Raw genomic sequence first — 16,609 nt, 5'->3', positions numbered from 1 at the left:
AGCACCCAAAGAATATGTGAATTTTGCCACTCATTGCATTTGGTGGTGAGAGTTAGTATCTGTGTGGCTACAGAATGGTTAATATTTATTCTAGCTTATAAATTCAGACACAAGATGAATATTTCTGCCTGTATAAGACAGTGGGTTTTAAGCATCCATAGTTGGCATAGAAAGCCTGTTCTATGGGTGAATATTAAATAAAACCCATGTTCTCTTGTTGCTACACTTTTGGAATTTGGCTCCCGAAACAGAGGACTTCCCATTATTTTGATGTCCTATTTTGAAGGTTTCTAGTGTTCTCTTTGCTACTGTCAAGTATCAGCCCTGATTATTTTCCTCACCATTAGGTGTGGAAGGTTTTAGATTTTTGTTGGTTAATGTCAATTTCACTGCATAGGCAGCCAGGAAGGAAAAATATTTCCCTTGACAACACTAAAAATTAGGTGATATAAGAGAAATCTAACCCGAGAACTTAGTTTGAGTTAGTTATTTCCTTTGTGTATTTTGGCATATTATGCTGAAAGTTCAAGTTGTAACAGTTACAAAGTTTTAGCGTTTTGAATCTGTCTGTCGTCATTAAATAATGGTTTGACATGAGGGCATAATTTCCCACAAAGTGAAAATTTAAATGATTAAAACCTAAAAAAAAAACCATGAAAAATAAACATTGATCTAGTCTGTCAACATTATTTAAAAATCTGTTTTTGCCAAGCCTACTTATAATGGCCAACAATACGACATTACCAATACCAATCAATAATGGACAAGAATATCTCATTACTGACAGCCTATAAAGGACAGACAGTGCTACAGATAACTTTGTACTGGGTTTTCACCTCTTGAGACTGGGAATCAAATACATTTGTTTGGGGTGTCTTTTTAGTCACTGAATGGCAGTTCACCCCATCATAAAATGTACTACGTAATTTGCTACAGTGGAGAGGATTTGCTTCTGACCAGAGAAGCAGGGTATGCTACAGGTTAGGATTGAAGTACAGAAGCAGAGCAAGAGTAAGGCTACGAGGCTGGAATAGCAGAAGGTGCTTTAGATCATACAGTGACTGGTTCTGACCAGTGATTATTTACTTTCTTTCATGACAACCAAATAATAGACAGGGAATAACAGGCGTACAGTAGAACAGAATTCTCTGAGAACCTCAGAGAAGGCAAACCCATGCAGTGAATAAGTTTCCTGTCACTTGAGAGAATCCGCCAATGCCAGATTGAAGACTGAGATAAATAGTGAAGTTTTAACAGTGGGAGGAAGACTTCATTTTGCTCTAGAGTGTCTGTTTAAATCAGAAAGTGTTGAGAATATGCCAGTGCTGCTTTTCAAAAGGAAAAACAAAACATAGGTTCCTGTGCTGACCCTATGAAGGAACTCCCCATAAATGACCGCAAGGTGGTAAGGCCATCGCATGATCTTCCTTCAGATCCCTTCTAAAAACTCTCCTGTGCTGTGATGCCTGGTCAGTCAGTGCTGGTACCACTGTGTCGCACTGGTTGTTATCCTCTCATTGTTATCTGGTGTTTCTGTTTCTTAGTTTTGTATCCGCTGGGAACGTAAGCTCTTCAGGACAGTGACCCATATTTGTACAGTGTTAGCACCATGGGATCCGGATTCCTGGTTGGGCCTCCTGCATACTACAGCAATACAAAGGGCTACTAAGAAATAATGAAGCATGTGCTGAGATTGCTGTTTGCACAAAACAGGCATGTGGTCACTGTTGTAGCCTACACCCCAAAGTCGGCTCTTATCATGTTCGTATAGGGGCCTCCTTTGAAGTTGTCTTATCACCCCCACTCCGCTCTTCTGTGCAGTCCTCTCCCAGCCTTCCACCTTTTGTTGAGTTGTGAGCTGCCTGGCTGCCTGAGATAATGCCCAGGGCGTCAGCCACAGGAAATGTTGCCTTTAGGCACCAAGCAGTTCTGCTCCCCCTGCAGGATTATGCATGTGTTTAATTGCACTTTTTCAGAGAGCGGGTGGGGCGGTGAGTCAGGAAGAGGCTTGGTTATACAGAGCCAGAGAACAAGTCTGGAGCACATTCCTGTTGACTAAAACCCCGATTAGGAGGGCAGCCTTATCTGGTGTCCCTCCTCAGTCCTCTTTCATGTAACCTCCCCCGCCTCCGGCTGTTCTGTTCAGCCCAGGCTCCGGAGTTCTGCATTACTATCTCTGCACCCGAGTGCTGCATGGAATGACGTTCCCTTTGGCTGCACCCATTTCCTTGTTGCAGAGCAAGCTGCAAGGGGAAGGGAGAGCTGGTGTGCAAAAGGGGGAAGGGAAAGTGGATCCAATCATTCTCGAGGGTCTGAATCTCTCTTCCATTCAGAGTAATTTCCTCTGAGAGCCCCAGGATGTTTCAGCAGGTGTTGACTATTGGGTGGCATGTGTTGTAGGATCACTCCAGCAGGCTGTGTGGAACATTGCCTGATAATCCCTGGAAGGGAATTTATGATCCTGACAGTGGAAGGGGAGATTTACACACAAGGTCTAGAAATTCCTTCTGTTAGCTTCCATTTCAGGACTGGAAATGCCACGAATGACGGGAAATCCTGAAGTAGCTACAGCCCTGGATAGTCAGCAGGGTAGCCGTGTGATCTACAAGAGTGTGGGGAGGAAATTGTTCTGCCCCATGTCTTCCCAGCCCTTCTAGCTAGTTCAGACACTTGGTAATATGTCTCCCCTGCACCTGGGAGTGAGCCGCCCAGCCTGGATCCGCAGAGTTGTTTTGATAGGACTTGTGCACTCAAACTAGCTCTGTAGATGTTGCTTTACGTTGGTGCTCAGGCTCTCAAGCCCAAGGGAGTGAGGAACGGGCATTGGAGCCTGAGCTGCAGTATCTGCACAGATATTTTCAGTGCAGTAGCTGCAAGCCCCGTTAACACAAGTCTGTGTGTCTGCGCTGGGAGGCTCGTTCTCCAGCAGTGTAGACGTACTCTTAACGTGAGCCCTCCTTGCCAGGAGATGGCACTTGAAGGCTTTATTTGCTGCAGTGACCGGTTTTTTCCCTGCAGAGAGGAAGCATCGGAACGGAGAACGGCTGAGAGAAGTAAATGCAGAGATTAGAGTAGGTCTGAGAGCTACAAGGATGTATAAGAATGAAATGTTGTGTAGCCTATGAGGCTTCAGTGTCCTGAGAACGCCTAGTTCCAAATGCAAAGAGGGGGCCTTCACAGGGGTTGCAGTGTGACTGACTTCTGCTGTGCTGCCAGCCCTGGGAAGTAGCCATGTTTCTAGACTTTCACATCCAACATAGGTCCGTACTAGTGGTGGTCGGGCAGCAAGAGATTAAAAACCAGAGTAGGAAAGGATGCAAACTAGGCATGTCAGGGTATAGTCCTTTAAATAATTAACCAATAATCTTGGGCTTATTGGTTAATCAAATGACAACATGCACCCCCATCCTTGGTGCTTCTGTATCCGAGACAGCAAGGAGGGGAGAGTTGGGAGCTGGCTTAAAAGCACCTGTTACAGAGGTAACAGCATGAGAGGAGAGTATCAGAGGCAGCAGCGCTGGGGGTAGGGAGCAGACGGGATACTGGAACAACCTCTCTCTGTGGCAGGCCTGGGCTCTCCATGGACAGAGGTTGCTCCATGGGTTCTTGGAGCAGCTGAGATCTTCACAGAAAGCTGATTTTTAAAGCCCTCATGGACTGGCTCTGCCCATTCTGTGCTGCTGCCTCTTATATATAGGGGCAGTAGCAGAGGGCTCCCTGGGAGTGAGACCGGGAGTGCACTGGCTGCTGACCCTGCCCCAGAGATTATTTTATTAACATGTAACTGATACTTTTTTTTTTTTTGTGGCTACGCAATTACTAAAATAAACATTATCTAACATCCCTATTGCAAACCAGTTGCAAGGTAATTAGGAGACTGCCAGCATCCCTTGATACTCACAGCTGTGCTGAATGTCCATCACCCATACCCATAGCAGAGCATCCTGTCTCCCCCCCACCCCCCCACACACACGAATAAACAAACGTGATTAATGCAGCTGTAAGTACAGACTGCTAGAGGCTTGTGCCGCCTTTTTCAGGTGCTTCTCCTGGATTCTCAACTACTCTAGAGTCTCCAGCTCTCTTTTCCTAAGCAGTAGCCACAGGCAACTTTATTAGCTCTGCTGTCTCCCAGTGCAGGAACAACACTGCCTCTGTGCCCAGAGTACAGAGCTGGCTGCTCTTGCTACCTTGACTCCACTCCCCTTGTACGTCACAAGTGCAGAGAACCTATTTCAGTCTAAATTACCTTTTTCCTGGCGGAAGCAAATCAAAGAGCTGAAATAGCCTCCATTCAAGGGCTCGGTGTACGTGTGTGTGTCTGGCCAGCAGGTCTGAGGGAAATGGCAGCCTGTGGAGGGCTCTGAGAGCATCAGCAGTGTAATGGTGTGGTGCACAAAAAATAAAGGACATTGATGACAGATCCCCTTGCTGAGTCTAAATGAGCAATGCTGCCCTTGGCTCATGGAACATTCCCTCCTTGGACTCCTGTTCCCCCCCAACTACCTCCCCTTTTCAGTTCACTCCGTTCCTTACTGAGCAAACTGCCACAGGGGTCCAGAGAATTCACAGGCTTACAAAAACAGACTTTAGGAGAGTGGTGGGCAAGCTAGGCTAGCGAGTGGGCCATGTGAGTGGCATTCCTTCACCTCAGCGGGCCTCAAGTTGTCTTAACCAAGACGGTGTCCCAGGACAGGGCAGTTTCGCTGACTGCACCTGCGTACCTAGAATTTGCGGAGTGTGTTGACTGAATCGTACCAGTGCTTTGATTGGATGCAGAGGGAGCGCACAGCTCTGTCAGTGTTATGTGCAATCAGCACACACCGCACTTCACGTACCCTTTCTTTACATGCCTGTCCCTTTAGTAATACTGGGGGGGGTGGAACGACACGGACCCAAACCAGCGGAATCTGGCAACCCTGTGGGCAACAGTAAACAAAATGTCTTGTGGACCACACATAGAACTCCAGTGGGGCTGCATGGGGGCCGCAGGGTGTTCCCTCTGCGTTGGGATATTCAGGAAGAGGGGCCAGATGAGAGAGGGGAAATGGTTCATCCCCCATCCCAAGAGGCAGTTCCTCCTGATACTTTCAGATCGTTCTATTCCTTGGCTTGTTCCTAGGGATCTTCAGGGTATCCTGGGCTGACTGTTTTTATCCTATTTGGACTGCGCTTAGAAAATAGTGTGTCCCACCTGCCGGTTAATCATGTAAACGACTACACGCTCACATCCGTAGCTTTAGCGTGTTTAAAAATATGTTTGGGACCAGATTTGCAGTCTTAGGCACCTAAACCCCTTTGTAGATAGCTTTGTCAAAATTTGGTGCTTTTTCTTCATGTAGAAGGGGCCCCAGAATGATGCTGGCAGCTTACGTGATCTAAAGCCACTGAACTTCAAAGTTCTGCAGATCTCTGGAGGGTCAGTGTAATTTGCATGTGTGGTTATTGTGCTACAGTGAGGCATAATGTTAAAATCTTCCTAATAGGACCTTCGCGTTTCTTGGCTTGCTTTGTTCTCTTATTCCCCTAACGTACACATATTTGCCGGTTTGTGAAGCTTCCAGAAATTGAAGTTCTGCATGGAAGCCTATTGATCTGGTCTCTGCTAGTGGTGCAGAAGTACAGATGATGGAAATCTACGTGGTTGTGTGGGAAACTTCATCAATTGTGTCCTTTCTTTTTCCTCTGCAGGGTGCTTCCGTTTCCCAGCCAGCAGTGAATCTTGGTACATCTGCTGGAAATACTCCAGAATCCCTTCCCTCCAAACCCTGTGGAGCGCTGAGACCTGTCAATGGAGTTATTAACACGTAAGGCTCTTGTATGGGCTGCCCGGGGAGATTTTATGCCTCTAGCGTTATTGACAGTATCCCTTTATGAACTAGGCCTGCCCAACTCTAGAGTCTGTGACCGTTCAACCTTTTTCAGGCATAGCTATAGCCTCTCATGGTTGTGGTAGGCGTTAAGTCCACACCTACCCTAATTACAGACGTGATCATCAACAGTGCTTTAGACCAACTACCTAGATGGAATTGATCCTACTTCAGAGCTGCTGTCATTAAGAGAACATAGTGGGATTTACTGTTGGGTGAAAGCAGACATGAGGCGCTTGAAGAGACTTGAAGTATTGCAAAGACTGTTGGAAATCTCTGCCATGCATGCAGTACTAGCAAGTGTTTGCAGCTGTTCATAAGGTGTTTTCCAGCACTGTTGCATTTATTCGTCTATTGGTACACACTGTAGAGCAGGGGTCTCCAACCTTTTTCAGCACAAGATCACTTTTTGAATTTAAGTGCAATCCAGGATCTACCTCAAACCCAGATATCCTTGCCCCGCCTCCTTTGTGCCCCTTCTCACTCCATCCTCCTGCCCCTCCCTCCCCCATCCTCCCTCCCTCCCCCATCCTCCCTTCCTTTCACCAGGCTTGGGCAGAGGGTTTGGGCACAGGCTCTGGTAGGGAATTTGGAGTGTGAGGGGCTCTGAGCTGAGCCTGGGGCAGGAGTTGGGGTGTAGGAGAGGGCTCAGGATACAGGCTCTGTAAGGGAATTTGGGTCCAGAGGGCCCAGGGCTAGGACGGGTTTAGGGTGCAGGAGGGAGTTCATGACTGGGGGAGGGGATTGGAGCTGGCTCCAGCAGGGCCCTGCTTACCTCAGGTGTGGTTCCTGGGTGGTGGGGCAGTGGGGCTAAGGCAGGCTTACCCATGCCCTGGCCCTGCACCAGTCTCCAAAGCAGCCAGCAAACTCCCTTCATCCCAAGTCCTGTTGTGCTCCCCCGCCCTGTTCTGTGAAGACAGAATACAGGGTGAGAGGGAGCATCCTGACACCAGCGCCCCCTCCTCTCCTTTCCCTGCTCTGCACTGCAAGCAACAGGCACCCAGGGAGGGGCAGCTCCAAGGCAAAAGGCAGGAGATGCACAGCAGTGGGGGAAGGAGCAGCTGAAGTGCCTGCGCTTGATTGCCTTTTGGCCACACCTGTCAAAGGCTCCAAGATCGACCAGGAGATCCTGATCGACTGGTTGGTGACCACTGCTGTAGAGAGCAGTGGTATTTCAATTGTATTGATACAGTTAATTGTCCCAGTACAGCAACAAAATACCTTGATATGCCTGCAGTTAGTTCTGCCATCAAGGTGCTACATTTGAGAACTGTGTAATTTCACTTACAAAACTTAGGCATTATATGCTAATGAGGAGAAAACTGTTCTGGCCAGTGGAGGAGATGTGTTGGAATTAAGATAAGTATATACTGCCAGTGCGGAGGTGCTGTGTGCACAGGAAGGCTAGTATGAACATTGCAGTCACACCGATGAAGATTGCAATGGTACAAATTTGTGGAGACCAGATTTGGGGTCCATGTCTAGGTTCTAAGCATCCATTCTCAACCATTTGTTTCTCAGCTTGGTACCCGGTGGCATTTGGGCCCATTACAGATAGCCTGCCAGTGTCTCGAGAGACTTAAGACTTGAATTTCAGGGGATCCTGCATGCTAGGTTTGAGGCATCAGTTGGTAGAGCTATGAGGTTAGAGAGAAAGAGAATGCTTCCATTGGGATTGAAATGTCCTGGTGGAATTTTATGTAATTCTCATGGTTGATTTTAGTTGGTACTAACGATGTTAAAATGCGTTTAATTAAATAGTTGTGTAATTGCTGAAAATTTGATGCATGGTTATATGCAGGGCTCGACAAATAATACAGTCTACTCACCCGTGGTGAGTAGATTGTAGCCCGGAAGAGCCGGGTTCGGGCGATCTGTGCATGCGCAGATCGCCGGACAGCATGGCTGTCAAGCGGGACTCACCACGGTTCAGCGAGCCCTGGTTATATGCAAGGGGGGCAGGCAGCTCCCACCTGCTTCATCTAATACAAAGGCAGGCAGTGGGGGAGAGATGTGGGAGCCTGTCTGTGGGGATTGCGGGCTCCTGCCAGCTTCCACCTCCTTCCGCCTGCACTGCTGCCTCTGATACAGAGGCAGCCAGAGGGAGGAGAGACTGCGTGTAATGACATGGTTACTTTCACATACCTAGTAGGTTACTCTTTCTTCTGCACTTTTTCATAGTGCCCTTTTTTTAAAACTTGGAATGTGATCAGAGGAAAATGCAACGGTGTCAAACAATTAAAAAATACTTCAGTTTTTCCATCTTTGGTGGTAGGTGTGGCCAGAATTGTGAACTCAGTTTGGATCTTTGGGCGCCATCTATTCACTGCATAGCCAAATGGATAAAAATGTCTAATACTCTCAATTTCTTCTGCTCTTGGACAGTCTTCAGTCTGGCTTGGCAGAACATGCTCAGGGAGATGGCTCAGATGTGGAGGAGCTGTTGCATAAAAAGCAGCGACTGAACATGGTGTCGTCTTCTGATGGAACCTGTGTTGCAGCTCGCACCCGCCCGGTTCTGAGCTGCAAGAAGCGGCGGCTCGTTCGGCCTAGCAACATCATACCCCTCTCCAAAAAGGTCAGTGTGTGCTGGTGTCCTCTTGCTCATCTTTATTTGATGTGGAACTGGTTGGCAGGAAGCATGTGTGACCCGAGTGAGAACTGAAGTCTTGATGGACTTCCACCATATGAGGTTGATCTAAGATATTTTTTTTTTAAATTAGCAAATGGCATTGAGGCTATAAGCAGCTGTAGATGTTATAGGGAAACCATACAGTTAATTTATGACAATAATTGCAACTCTTGTATAAGAGAAGAGGGGATTAATAAGTACTTGGGGGAGAAATCTTATGAGCAACTTTTATTAAACATTAGCTATAATTTAAAAAATGGCAGAGGCCGATACCCAGTATGGAAAATTTCTTTGCAAAATTCTTAAAAATTTGGTAAAGCCATAAGCTGTGTAAAATGGAATGGTCAGGTAACCTTAACTATAGATAAGACTGCGATTTATCATGGGTATTTTCAATAAAAGTGAATGTGGGGTTGGGGAAGAATGGGAGGCAAAGTCCATTCCCGTGTGCAGGAGATGGCATAGCTAACTTTTGGGGGGTTTATGATGTCATCATTTAGGTAAGTAAAATGGAAAGAAATCTTGTAAAGCACTCTCACTATTTACATGTTCCTTTGGGCATAGCAAACCATTCTGGCGTACGCATAGAGGGCTGTACTAGCAGTGGAGGTATGGGTATTTTTTGTGGGTTCAGTCTTGCCAGAAGTTTAGTTGGACTCTGGGTGGCTCTCGTGATTAAAGAACCATTACTCAGGGCAAACTAGTCTCATTACTGCTACGCAACAAGGGTTTCAAGCCAAACTGCATTATCATAGGGTTGCAAGTGTCCAGGTACTAGAATTTAGAGAGCTATCTCAGTTAGGTGCTATACTGTTGAACAAAAAGGGCATGTTTGAATTGTTAAATCGATTAAATTAGCTTAATACAAGTGTAAATGGAGATTCATCATCCAGTTATGAGTATTTCTAGAGGGTTCTGCACAGATCTTCTGTTGGCCCAATGCCATTCAACACCTTTATCAAAGGTTTGGAAGAAAATAATAAAATCCTTGCTTTTAAAATTTGCAGATGACTGAAATTGAAGTGGTAAATGCTGTTAGGAGCACGTGAGCTATGCTGAGTAATCTGGCTTACCTGCCATGGTGGGTTCATGTGCCTGCAGCGTTAGTGAGATTGTTGCTTGCATACTGTTGGATGCTGGGGTCCAAATTTTGAAAAGTAATGCTGAAAAACTGGGAAGGGTTTAGGAGTGAGCTCTAAGAATGATTCAGAGTTTGGAAAAATATTCCATGTAGGGAGAGATTTAAAAGGTCCAATCTCTAGCTCAGGGGTTTTCAACGTTTTTCCTCATGACCCAGTTGAAGGAAATTGTTGAGTTGTGGGCATCAACACAGTTTGAATAGTGTGTGGACTCCAGGTGGGGCTGAGGATGGGAGCTTTGAGATACAGGAGGGGGCTCTGGCTTGGGGGAGGGGAGAGGAGGCTGGGGCAGGACGGGCTTACCTCAAGTGGCTCCCTGTCACGGGGGAGGGGAGGCGCTAAGGCAGCTTCCAGTCTCTTCTGGCACTGCAGACCAGCCAATGGGAGTGTGGAGCTAGTGCTCAGGGCGGGACCAGTGCGCAGAGCCCTGTGTGCTTCTCCCCCCCCTCACCTCAGAGCCAGGCCTGCTGTCAGCTACTTCTGGGGCGCAGTGCAGTCTGCTGTGCCAGAACAGGAAGAGAGCTGCCTCAGTTCCCCCACTGCTCACCTGATCCCCCTACAGCACCGAGATCCAGCACCCGACGTTCCACCATCCAGCACTGGTTGTGACCCTAAGTTTGAAAAACTATTGCTTTGGTTTATTCAAAAGAAAGGTCAGAGATGACTTGATCACTGCCCCCATAGGTATCCCACGGAGATTTCTGATTAGTATATGTGGCTCCTTAATCTAGCAGAGAAAAGCATAAGAAGGTCTATGATTGGTTAGCTTTAGCTTCCAGTCTGCGACCAGAAATGCCTCTTTGATTCCAAGTAGGTGTGTGCACAGACACCAAAAAACTTTTCCCCTAGTGGTCCCCGTCTGGTCAGCTGTGGAGCCCCTGGAATTGCACCTTCATGGCAGTGTATATAGGCCCCTCCCGACCTGCTGTCTTTTCAGTTCCTTCTTATTACCAGTTAGAGAAGCTCCTTTCCTGCAAACAGCAAGCAAACCCCAGTTGACTTTCTCCTTATCTGCAAGTAGATAATGTTGTTAGTTCAAATAGTCTTCGATTGTTTAGATAAGTTTCGGTTTGGGGTTCTCCCACCATCCAGTTTCCTTTCCTGAGGACTGGAACATGCTTCCGCCTCAGGGTTTCAAACCCTGTGAGTTTTGTCTGAGGCCTGTGCAAAGGGAGACATGCACAACTCCTCCTGAAGTGCTTGGGAAAAGTCCATCAAATGGCTAAGTGTAAGATCTGCAGAGGTGTCTGACCCAGGATCAAGAAGGAGAGGGAGTTCAGGCTGAAACGGCTCCTTGTGTAGTCAACCCTTTGTCCTTGTGCGATATAGGCAGTGTCTGAGTGCAAGCCCAGCACTTGGGTGCAGAGCACGCTGGCCTCGGTAAGAAGGGCTGCAGCACTAAGAAAGGACTCAGGCTCCAGGGACCATCGGCACCTCCATTTCCCAGTGCAGAAGAATTCCAGAGCAAGTTCCCGGCTTCACTGCCATTCGCTGGTGCTGAACAAGAGAAAGGACAGAGGTTGCTCTCCCACTAAAGTGGTGGAGCAAGGGACACACCTCACTGGTGCCTCCATGCTGGGACCCCTTCCTCCCATCCATCTGGCGCCACTGACTCCAGCCTCACAGCGAGGTCCATCAGGTCTGGTTCTAGTGAACTCCCCAGTGCAGGAGTGTCAAGACCTTCCCTCTACACCTGATCCCTTTTGAGGTGGCCAGGGATTATTAGCTTTTTACATTGAGCACAGACAGCTATTTTGGAAATTGGCGCAGCTCTTCATTGCGATTGCCCAGGAGATGAGGGGGCTCCCAGTGTCTTCCCAAAGGATCTCTTTCTGGATCATGGTTTGCATGAGGGCATGCTCAAACGTAGCAAAGATACTGGCCCCAACTTTAAGAGTGCGCTTCATCTGCAGCATTCCTTCCTCAGGTTCCTAGTTAAGATGTCTCACTACACAAGGGCCAGCAACCTTTTCAAACCAAAGAGCCAAACTAGATCAAAATTCGGAACAGGTGGTCAATAAAGAGCTAGTATAAGAATGCCCATTTGCATGACTAAGGATCTATAACTTAGTATTATTGATAATTGGCATGATGATTAATAGTACAAATGCAACATTGCACTCGCAGACTTTAATGGGACTTCTGCTGCTGCATCTTTTTGCACGATTCTTTGACATTTACATCATAACTGGTTACATTCAGGTTCATGTGCGCTTTCAAGCTACATGAGTAATGACGTGTTCTTAAAATTTTGAATTTTTTTCATTTTAATGTAAAAAGTTCCATGTGTGTTGGACTTGACAAGAGAGCCAGATTTGGTTCCATACTGAGCCACAGGTTGCAGACCCCAGCACTACACCATTACGCAGCAGGCTAGAGACGATGCTGCGTTGGGCAGGCGGTGCTGTAGTCGGTCTCTTGGTAAACACTCACCCATTCTACAAACTGCTTGGGAGTCACCTGCTTGCAAGTGACACAAGTAATCCTTCGAAGAAATAATTGCCTTTCGTAAGTGGTGTTCTTTGAGATGCGTTGCTCAAGTTCATTCCAAGACCCATCTGCCTATTTTCTGTTGGAGTATCTGGGAAGGTAGAACTGAATAGCCTGTAGAGACTTCTATATGCTGCCATGAAGGCAGCACAGGGGGCTCCACAGCTGACCCGACGGGTACCAGTAGAGAAAATACCTTCTGGCAACTGTGCATGTGGTGTACACACCTACTTGGAACGGACATGAGCAACACATCTCGAAAAACAGCAGTTACGAAAGGTGCGTTGACGGGGGATTGGTTAGGTTTTTTTTAACAGGGGTTAACCAACAACTGGAACAATGCTGAGGGATGTGGTGGATTCTCCATCACTTGGACTCTGAGTCAAGACTGGGTATCTCTCTAAAATACATGGTATTACACTCACTCCAGTTATGGGCCTGATGTAGGCCTTTCAGAGGAGATTCTGTGGCCTGAATGACTCAGGAGGTCAAACTAGATGATCATAGTGGTCCCTTCTGGCCTTAAAATCTGTACATCTGTGAATTGAAATGCCTGGCTTAATTGAGCTAACACGGTTGTTAATCTTTTTTTTTTTTTTTTTTGTCAAGACCTAGCCATAAATGTCAACAGTTAGCACACTCATTTCTCATGTTGGCCTTGAGTTGCCTAGAAAGTAAGGTGCTTTCCCTCAGCTGAACTGAGCCTTCTTAAGTTGACTGAAAACTTCCTTTAACATCCTTGTAGACTCAGTTTAGCCAATTTTAGCTCATTGAGCTATTGCAGAAAGTGTTACACTGTATTTTCTATTGGTGCTCAGTTGGATTTTTTTGGGTTGTTGAAGCTTAATTGGGGGGTGGGGGAAGTGCCTCTCTTCCTGGTGTCGGCAAGGCCAGCAGCTCAAATTTGTGGTAAAAAAGGATTTCTCTGCCAGTGGCCTAAGGGTGGCATGTTGAATGAGCTGGTGTGGACACATCAGCCTCTTTGAGCGGCGTGTATTGACCTAGATGTACTTGTTTTGGCCTAGGTTCATCGTAACAGCACGGTGCGCTGCAGCTGTGATGTGAACCCGTTGTGTGTCCTGTGTGGTACCCGAAGTTCCCTGTCTCCGGAAATCCAGTATGAAGCCCCTTTGCTGGAGCGCCTCTCCCAGCTGGACTCATGTATTCACCCTGTTCTATCATTCCCCGACGGTAAGCACTGCAATGTAATGCAACACACAGAGGGAGAAATACTGAAAGGTGGCAAACTAACAGGCTAGAGACTGGGTAACTTTGGTGCTACTATAACCCAGCCGCTTGAGGACCTGCCCACGTGGTGCTGCTGTAGAACGTGGAGAGACTTGCCACTTTCCATAGGAACGTGCTAGGTACGTAGATTGGTGTGTAGATCGGTGTGAAGTGTGTGCAGCTGTCAGTGGCTTAAGGGGGATGGCTCCCCCATGAGAAGAGGTGAATCCCCGCTGTTGTGGACACGCACCTGTTTACTCAGGCCTTGTGACAACATTGCTGTGGAACCTTGCAGCAGAGTTTGAGCGTTATACTGATCCCATTTTAAACGAGTTAGGGATAGGGATTAAAGAGTTAACTGTTCAAGCATTCGCCTTAACAGCATGATTACCAGGGTAACCAGTTAACCGGCACCCAACCAAGATAGAGTGGTGCCCCCTTTCTCCCTCCCCCAATGGCACAGTACAGTGGCCTATGTCCGGAGCAACCCCCTCAGTATGGTGACAGGCTTGGCCCAGCCTGCTTGGGCCTGGCTGGAGTAGCCCCCGTCCATGGTGCGGTGCATTGGGCTCTGTCCACCCCGGCTGGAGTAGCCCCCCCGCTTGCGACACTGCCGGTCGGTTAAACATATAGTTTAACCAGTTAACATATCAAACGGGTTTTTACATCCCTAGTTGGGAAATGTATTTGCTTCCAAAGAGTTTGACCATTTAGGTTTTAAAAAAAAAAGTGGGGGGGCGGGGGAAGAAGAGGAGATGGTCTTAGCTCCAAGGAGAGTCTCTTCTATCTACATCAGCAACAAATCTTCTGTGGTGCACTGTGAATCGGAGGTTAATGTCCAGCTGTGTAATACGGGGCTGTAACTTCCATGACGGGATTTCTTGTGAGCTCTAAGTCTATTTTTTAAGGTCTCTCCACTAGTGGCGTATTCTTAAGACAATAAATGGATACCAGAGCATTACACGGATGCCTCAGGGTGTTTCCAGATTCAGTCTATGGGGAGTTTTGTGTCAGTTGGGTGGTTTGGTAATGGTTTCCAGATCCCTTTGCCTCTTAAGCTGTCAGTTAAAAAAACCGCTTCGTTTATGGAAGCTTTTGCTGTCTGTACCTAATGCCCCCATCACAAAAACATCACCACGGCGGGCAGAAACCGGCTCTCTTGGTGGCCCCCTCAGCAGATGCCCCCTAGGAGTGAATAGGCCATGTCAAAGGGACTTAACTCCCTCACTAGAGATCTCTTCACCACAGGTATGAGACGAGAAATGTTGGCTTGTAGCAGTTTGAGGGAAGCTTGCGCAGTTTGAGAGAGAGAGTTTCGCTTCTAGGCTGTCAGTTTAGGTTGGCCGTAGTTAAGCTGCTGGACTGACTAACTCAGATCTGGATCCAGTTCCTGGCTCGGCAGCTGACTCAGTTTGTGACCTTGGGCAAATTCCTGAAAATCGCTGGGGATCAGTTTCCTCAGCTATAAAATGGGGATAGGAGCTGAACATCTTTCACCCGGCGCTCCAGTCCCAAAGAGGAAGGGAGAAGGTTACAAAGGACAGAAAGTCTTGTGACCAAAGCCTTGTTTGGTATTGGTGCTAGCAGAAGAGCAACTTGCGTTTCATGCTTCAGGGCATAAACATGTTGTGGGAATCATGAAGGAATTTCTTTCCTCCACCTACTGCATTGCACAATAGGCCAGGTACTTTAGAAGGGGAATACCTCTGTATTAGTAGTTTGCCACAGCCAGAGAAACTCTGGTCATATGAAGAAGTGGGCTGTGCCCAAGAAAGCCCATGATACCATCTACATGTTTTGTTAGTCTATAAAGTGTTACCAGACCATTTGTTTGGGTTTTTTGCTGCATTATAGTAAATCCCATATTCATAGGGTTGACCCCACACAGCTTACAGTTTCAACATGACTTGTCCTGTCTACACTGTGCAAAGTCTTGTTTAAAAAAATTGTGTTCAGGTATGTTTGCTAACACATTTAAAATACAGCCTTTGTCTTAGAATGCCCCGAGTCCTCAGATACATGTGTGACCTCCTTTGATTATCCCAGAGGCTGGCTTTGTAATCCTCTCAAAACCTGAAAGAAGGTGGGCTGCTGGGGGAAGGGAAATCTGGTTAATATTCTTTGTGTCTGCATCAGTTTCCCAGCTGAGAGAGGTTTCAAGGTCACAGAATTAAGAGGAGAGTCATCAACCTGGCTGGCCAGACTCTCAAATTTTCACTGTGCCCACCCTCAAAAATACGATAGTCTTCCTGAATGGGCTGGATAGATACATTGGATGGTATATTTGCATGCATGAGATCTGCAGGAACTCGTAAAAATGTGGTCAGTGTCTGGACTTGAACTGGCTGTCTCTCATTACACTCCCATTTTGAATCCACTTCTCTTTGGCACCTTTAATACCTTGGCACCCGGAGCTGGGCTTCCCTGACAGGATGTACCAAGAGCTGCACTGCCCAGCACCTCAGGAGGAGAGGATCATGTTCCCCTTTTAGTCAGCAGGCATGTACGTTTTAACCCGTTGCAGTGCAGCTTCATCGGTGCGGTGTCCTTTCACTTTCTTTGGTTCATTTGATTTCAGTCTGGGAATTTTCAGATGATGTAATAACCTTGGTAACAAGGATGTTAACTTGGGTTGAAAAATGCACAGTGTGATCGCCATCTGCTGGTCCCCAAGAGACCTGCAGCATTGAGTTCAAGTGAAAGGGAAAATGTGTAGCAATACAATTGCAGTGCAAGCAGTGTGAAGCCCTATGAAATACCGTCTGTAGGAGTAGACCAATTTTTTATTTTTTTTTTAAAGTAAGTAAACTTCCAAGCCCTGGAATAAATTTGTGGAATGCTCTGGAGGAGGGAGACAGAGTACGTATCATGTTCATGAAGGCAACTTAGTAAATTAGTGCAACTTTCTTGGTTACCTGCTTAAGATTAATTTCACTCCTCACGGTTTTGCATGGGACGTGCTTCTGTCAACTATTTATGCCCCAGTGTTCATGATGGCAGGACAGCTCCCATCACACCGTTAGTCCCCTTGCTTCTTAGCAAATAGGCTAAACCAGAAGATATAACTGTCAGGTTAATTGAATACCACTCGAGCAGCTTTTTCTTGGAACACAAACTCCTGCTATTAATAACAATCTCCAGCCCACACCATGCTGCCAGTTGGCTCTGTCCTGCCGCCCAACCTGCCTATGTCCTAGCCCTTGGGTCAGATTGGCAGCCTCTGCTTGGAGTGCCATGCCAATTCACAGGGG

General features: G+C 47.0%; 1 protein-coding gene across 4 annotated transcripts in view; it reads left to right on the top strand.

The window, feature by feature from the left end:
* The window catches only part of KANSL1 (KAT8 regulatory NSL complex subunit 1), a 174,889-nt gene that overhangs the window by 139,829 nt on the left and 18,451 nt on the right, over window positions 1-16,609 (top strand). For all 4 annotated transcript variants that reach the window (XM_075911136.2, XM_075911135.2, XM_075911139.2 and 1 more), the window contains 3 exons: window positions 5,692-5,807; window positions 8,256-8,448; window positions 13,157-13,322. In XM_075911136.2, coding sequence (XP_075767251.2) covers window positions 5,692-5,807; window positions 8,256-8,448; window positions 13,157-13,322 — 475 coding nt within the window. The remainder of the gene's footprint in view (window positions 1-5,691; window positions 5,808-8,255; window positions 8,449-13,156; window positions 13,323-16,609) is intronic.

This window comes from Pelodiscus sinensis, chromosome 29 (genome assembly GCF_052426305.1).
Source record: "Pelodiscus sinensis isolate ZL-2025 chromosome 29, ASM5242630v1, whole genome shotgun sequence".
Taxonomy (NCBI): domain Eukaryota; kingdom Metazoa; phylum Chordata; order Testudines; family Trionychidae; genus Pelodiscus; species Pelodiscus sinensis.
The sequence above is the reverse complement of the archived record's forward strand: the minus strand, read 5'-3'. Positions and strand labels throughout refer to the sequence as shown.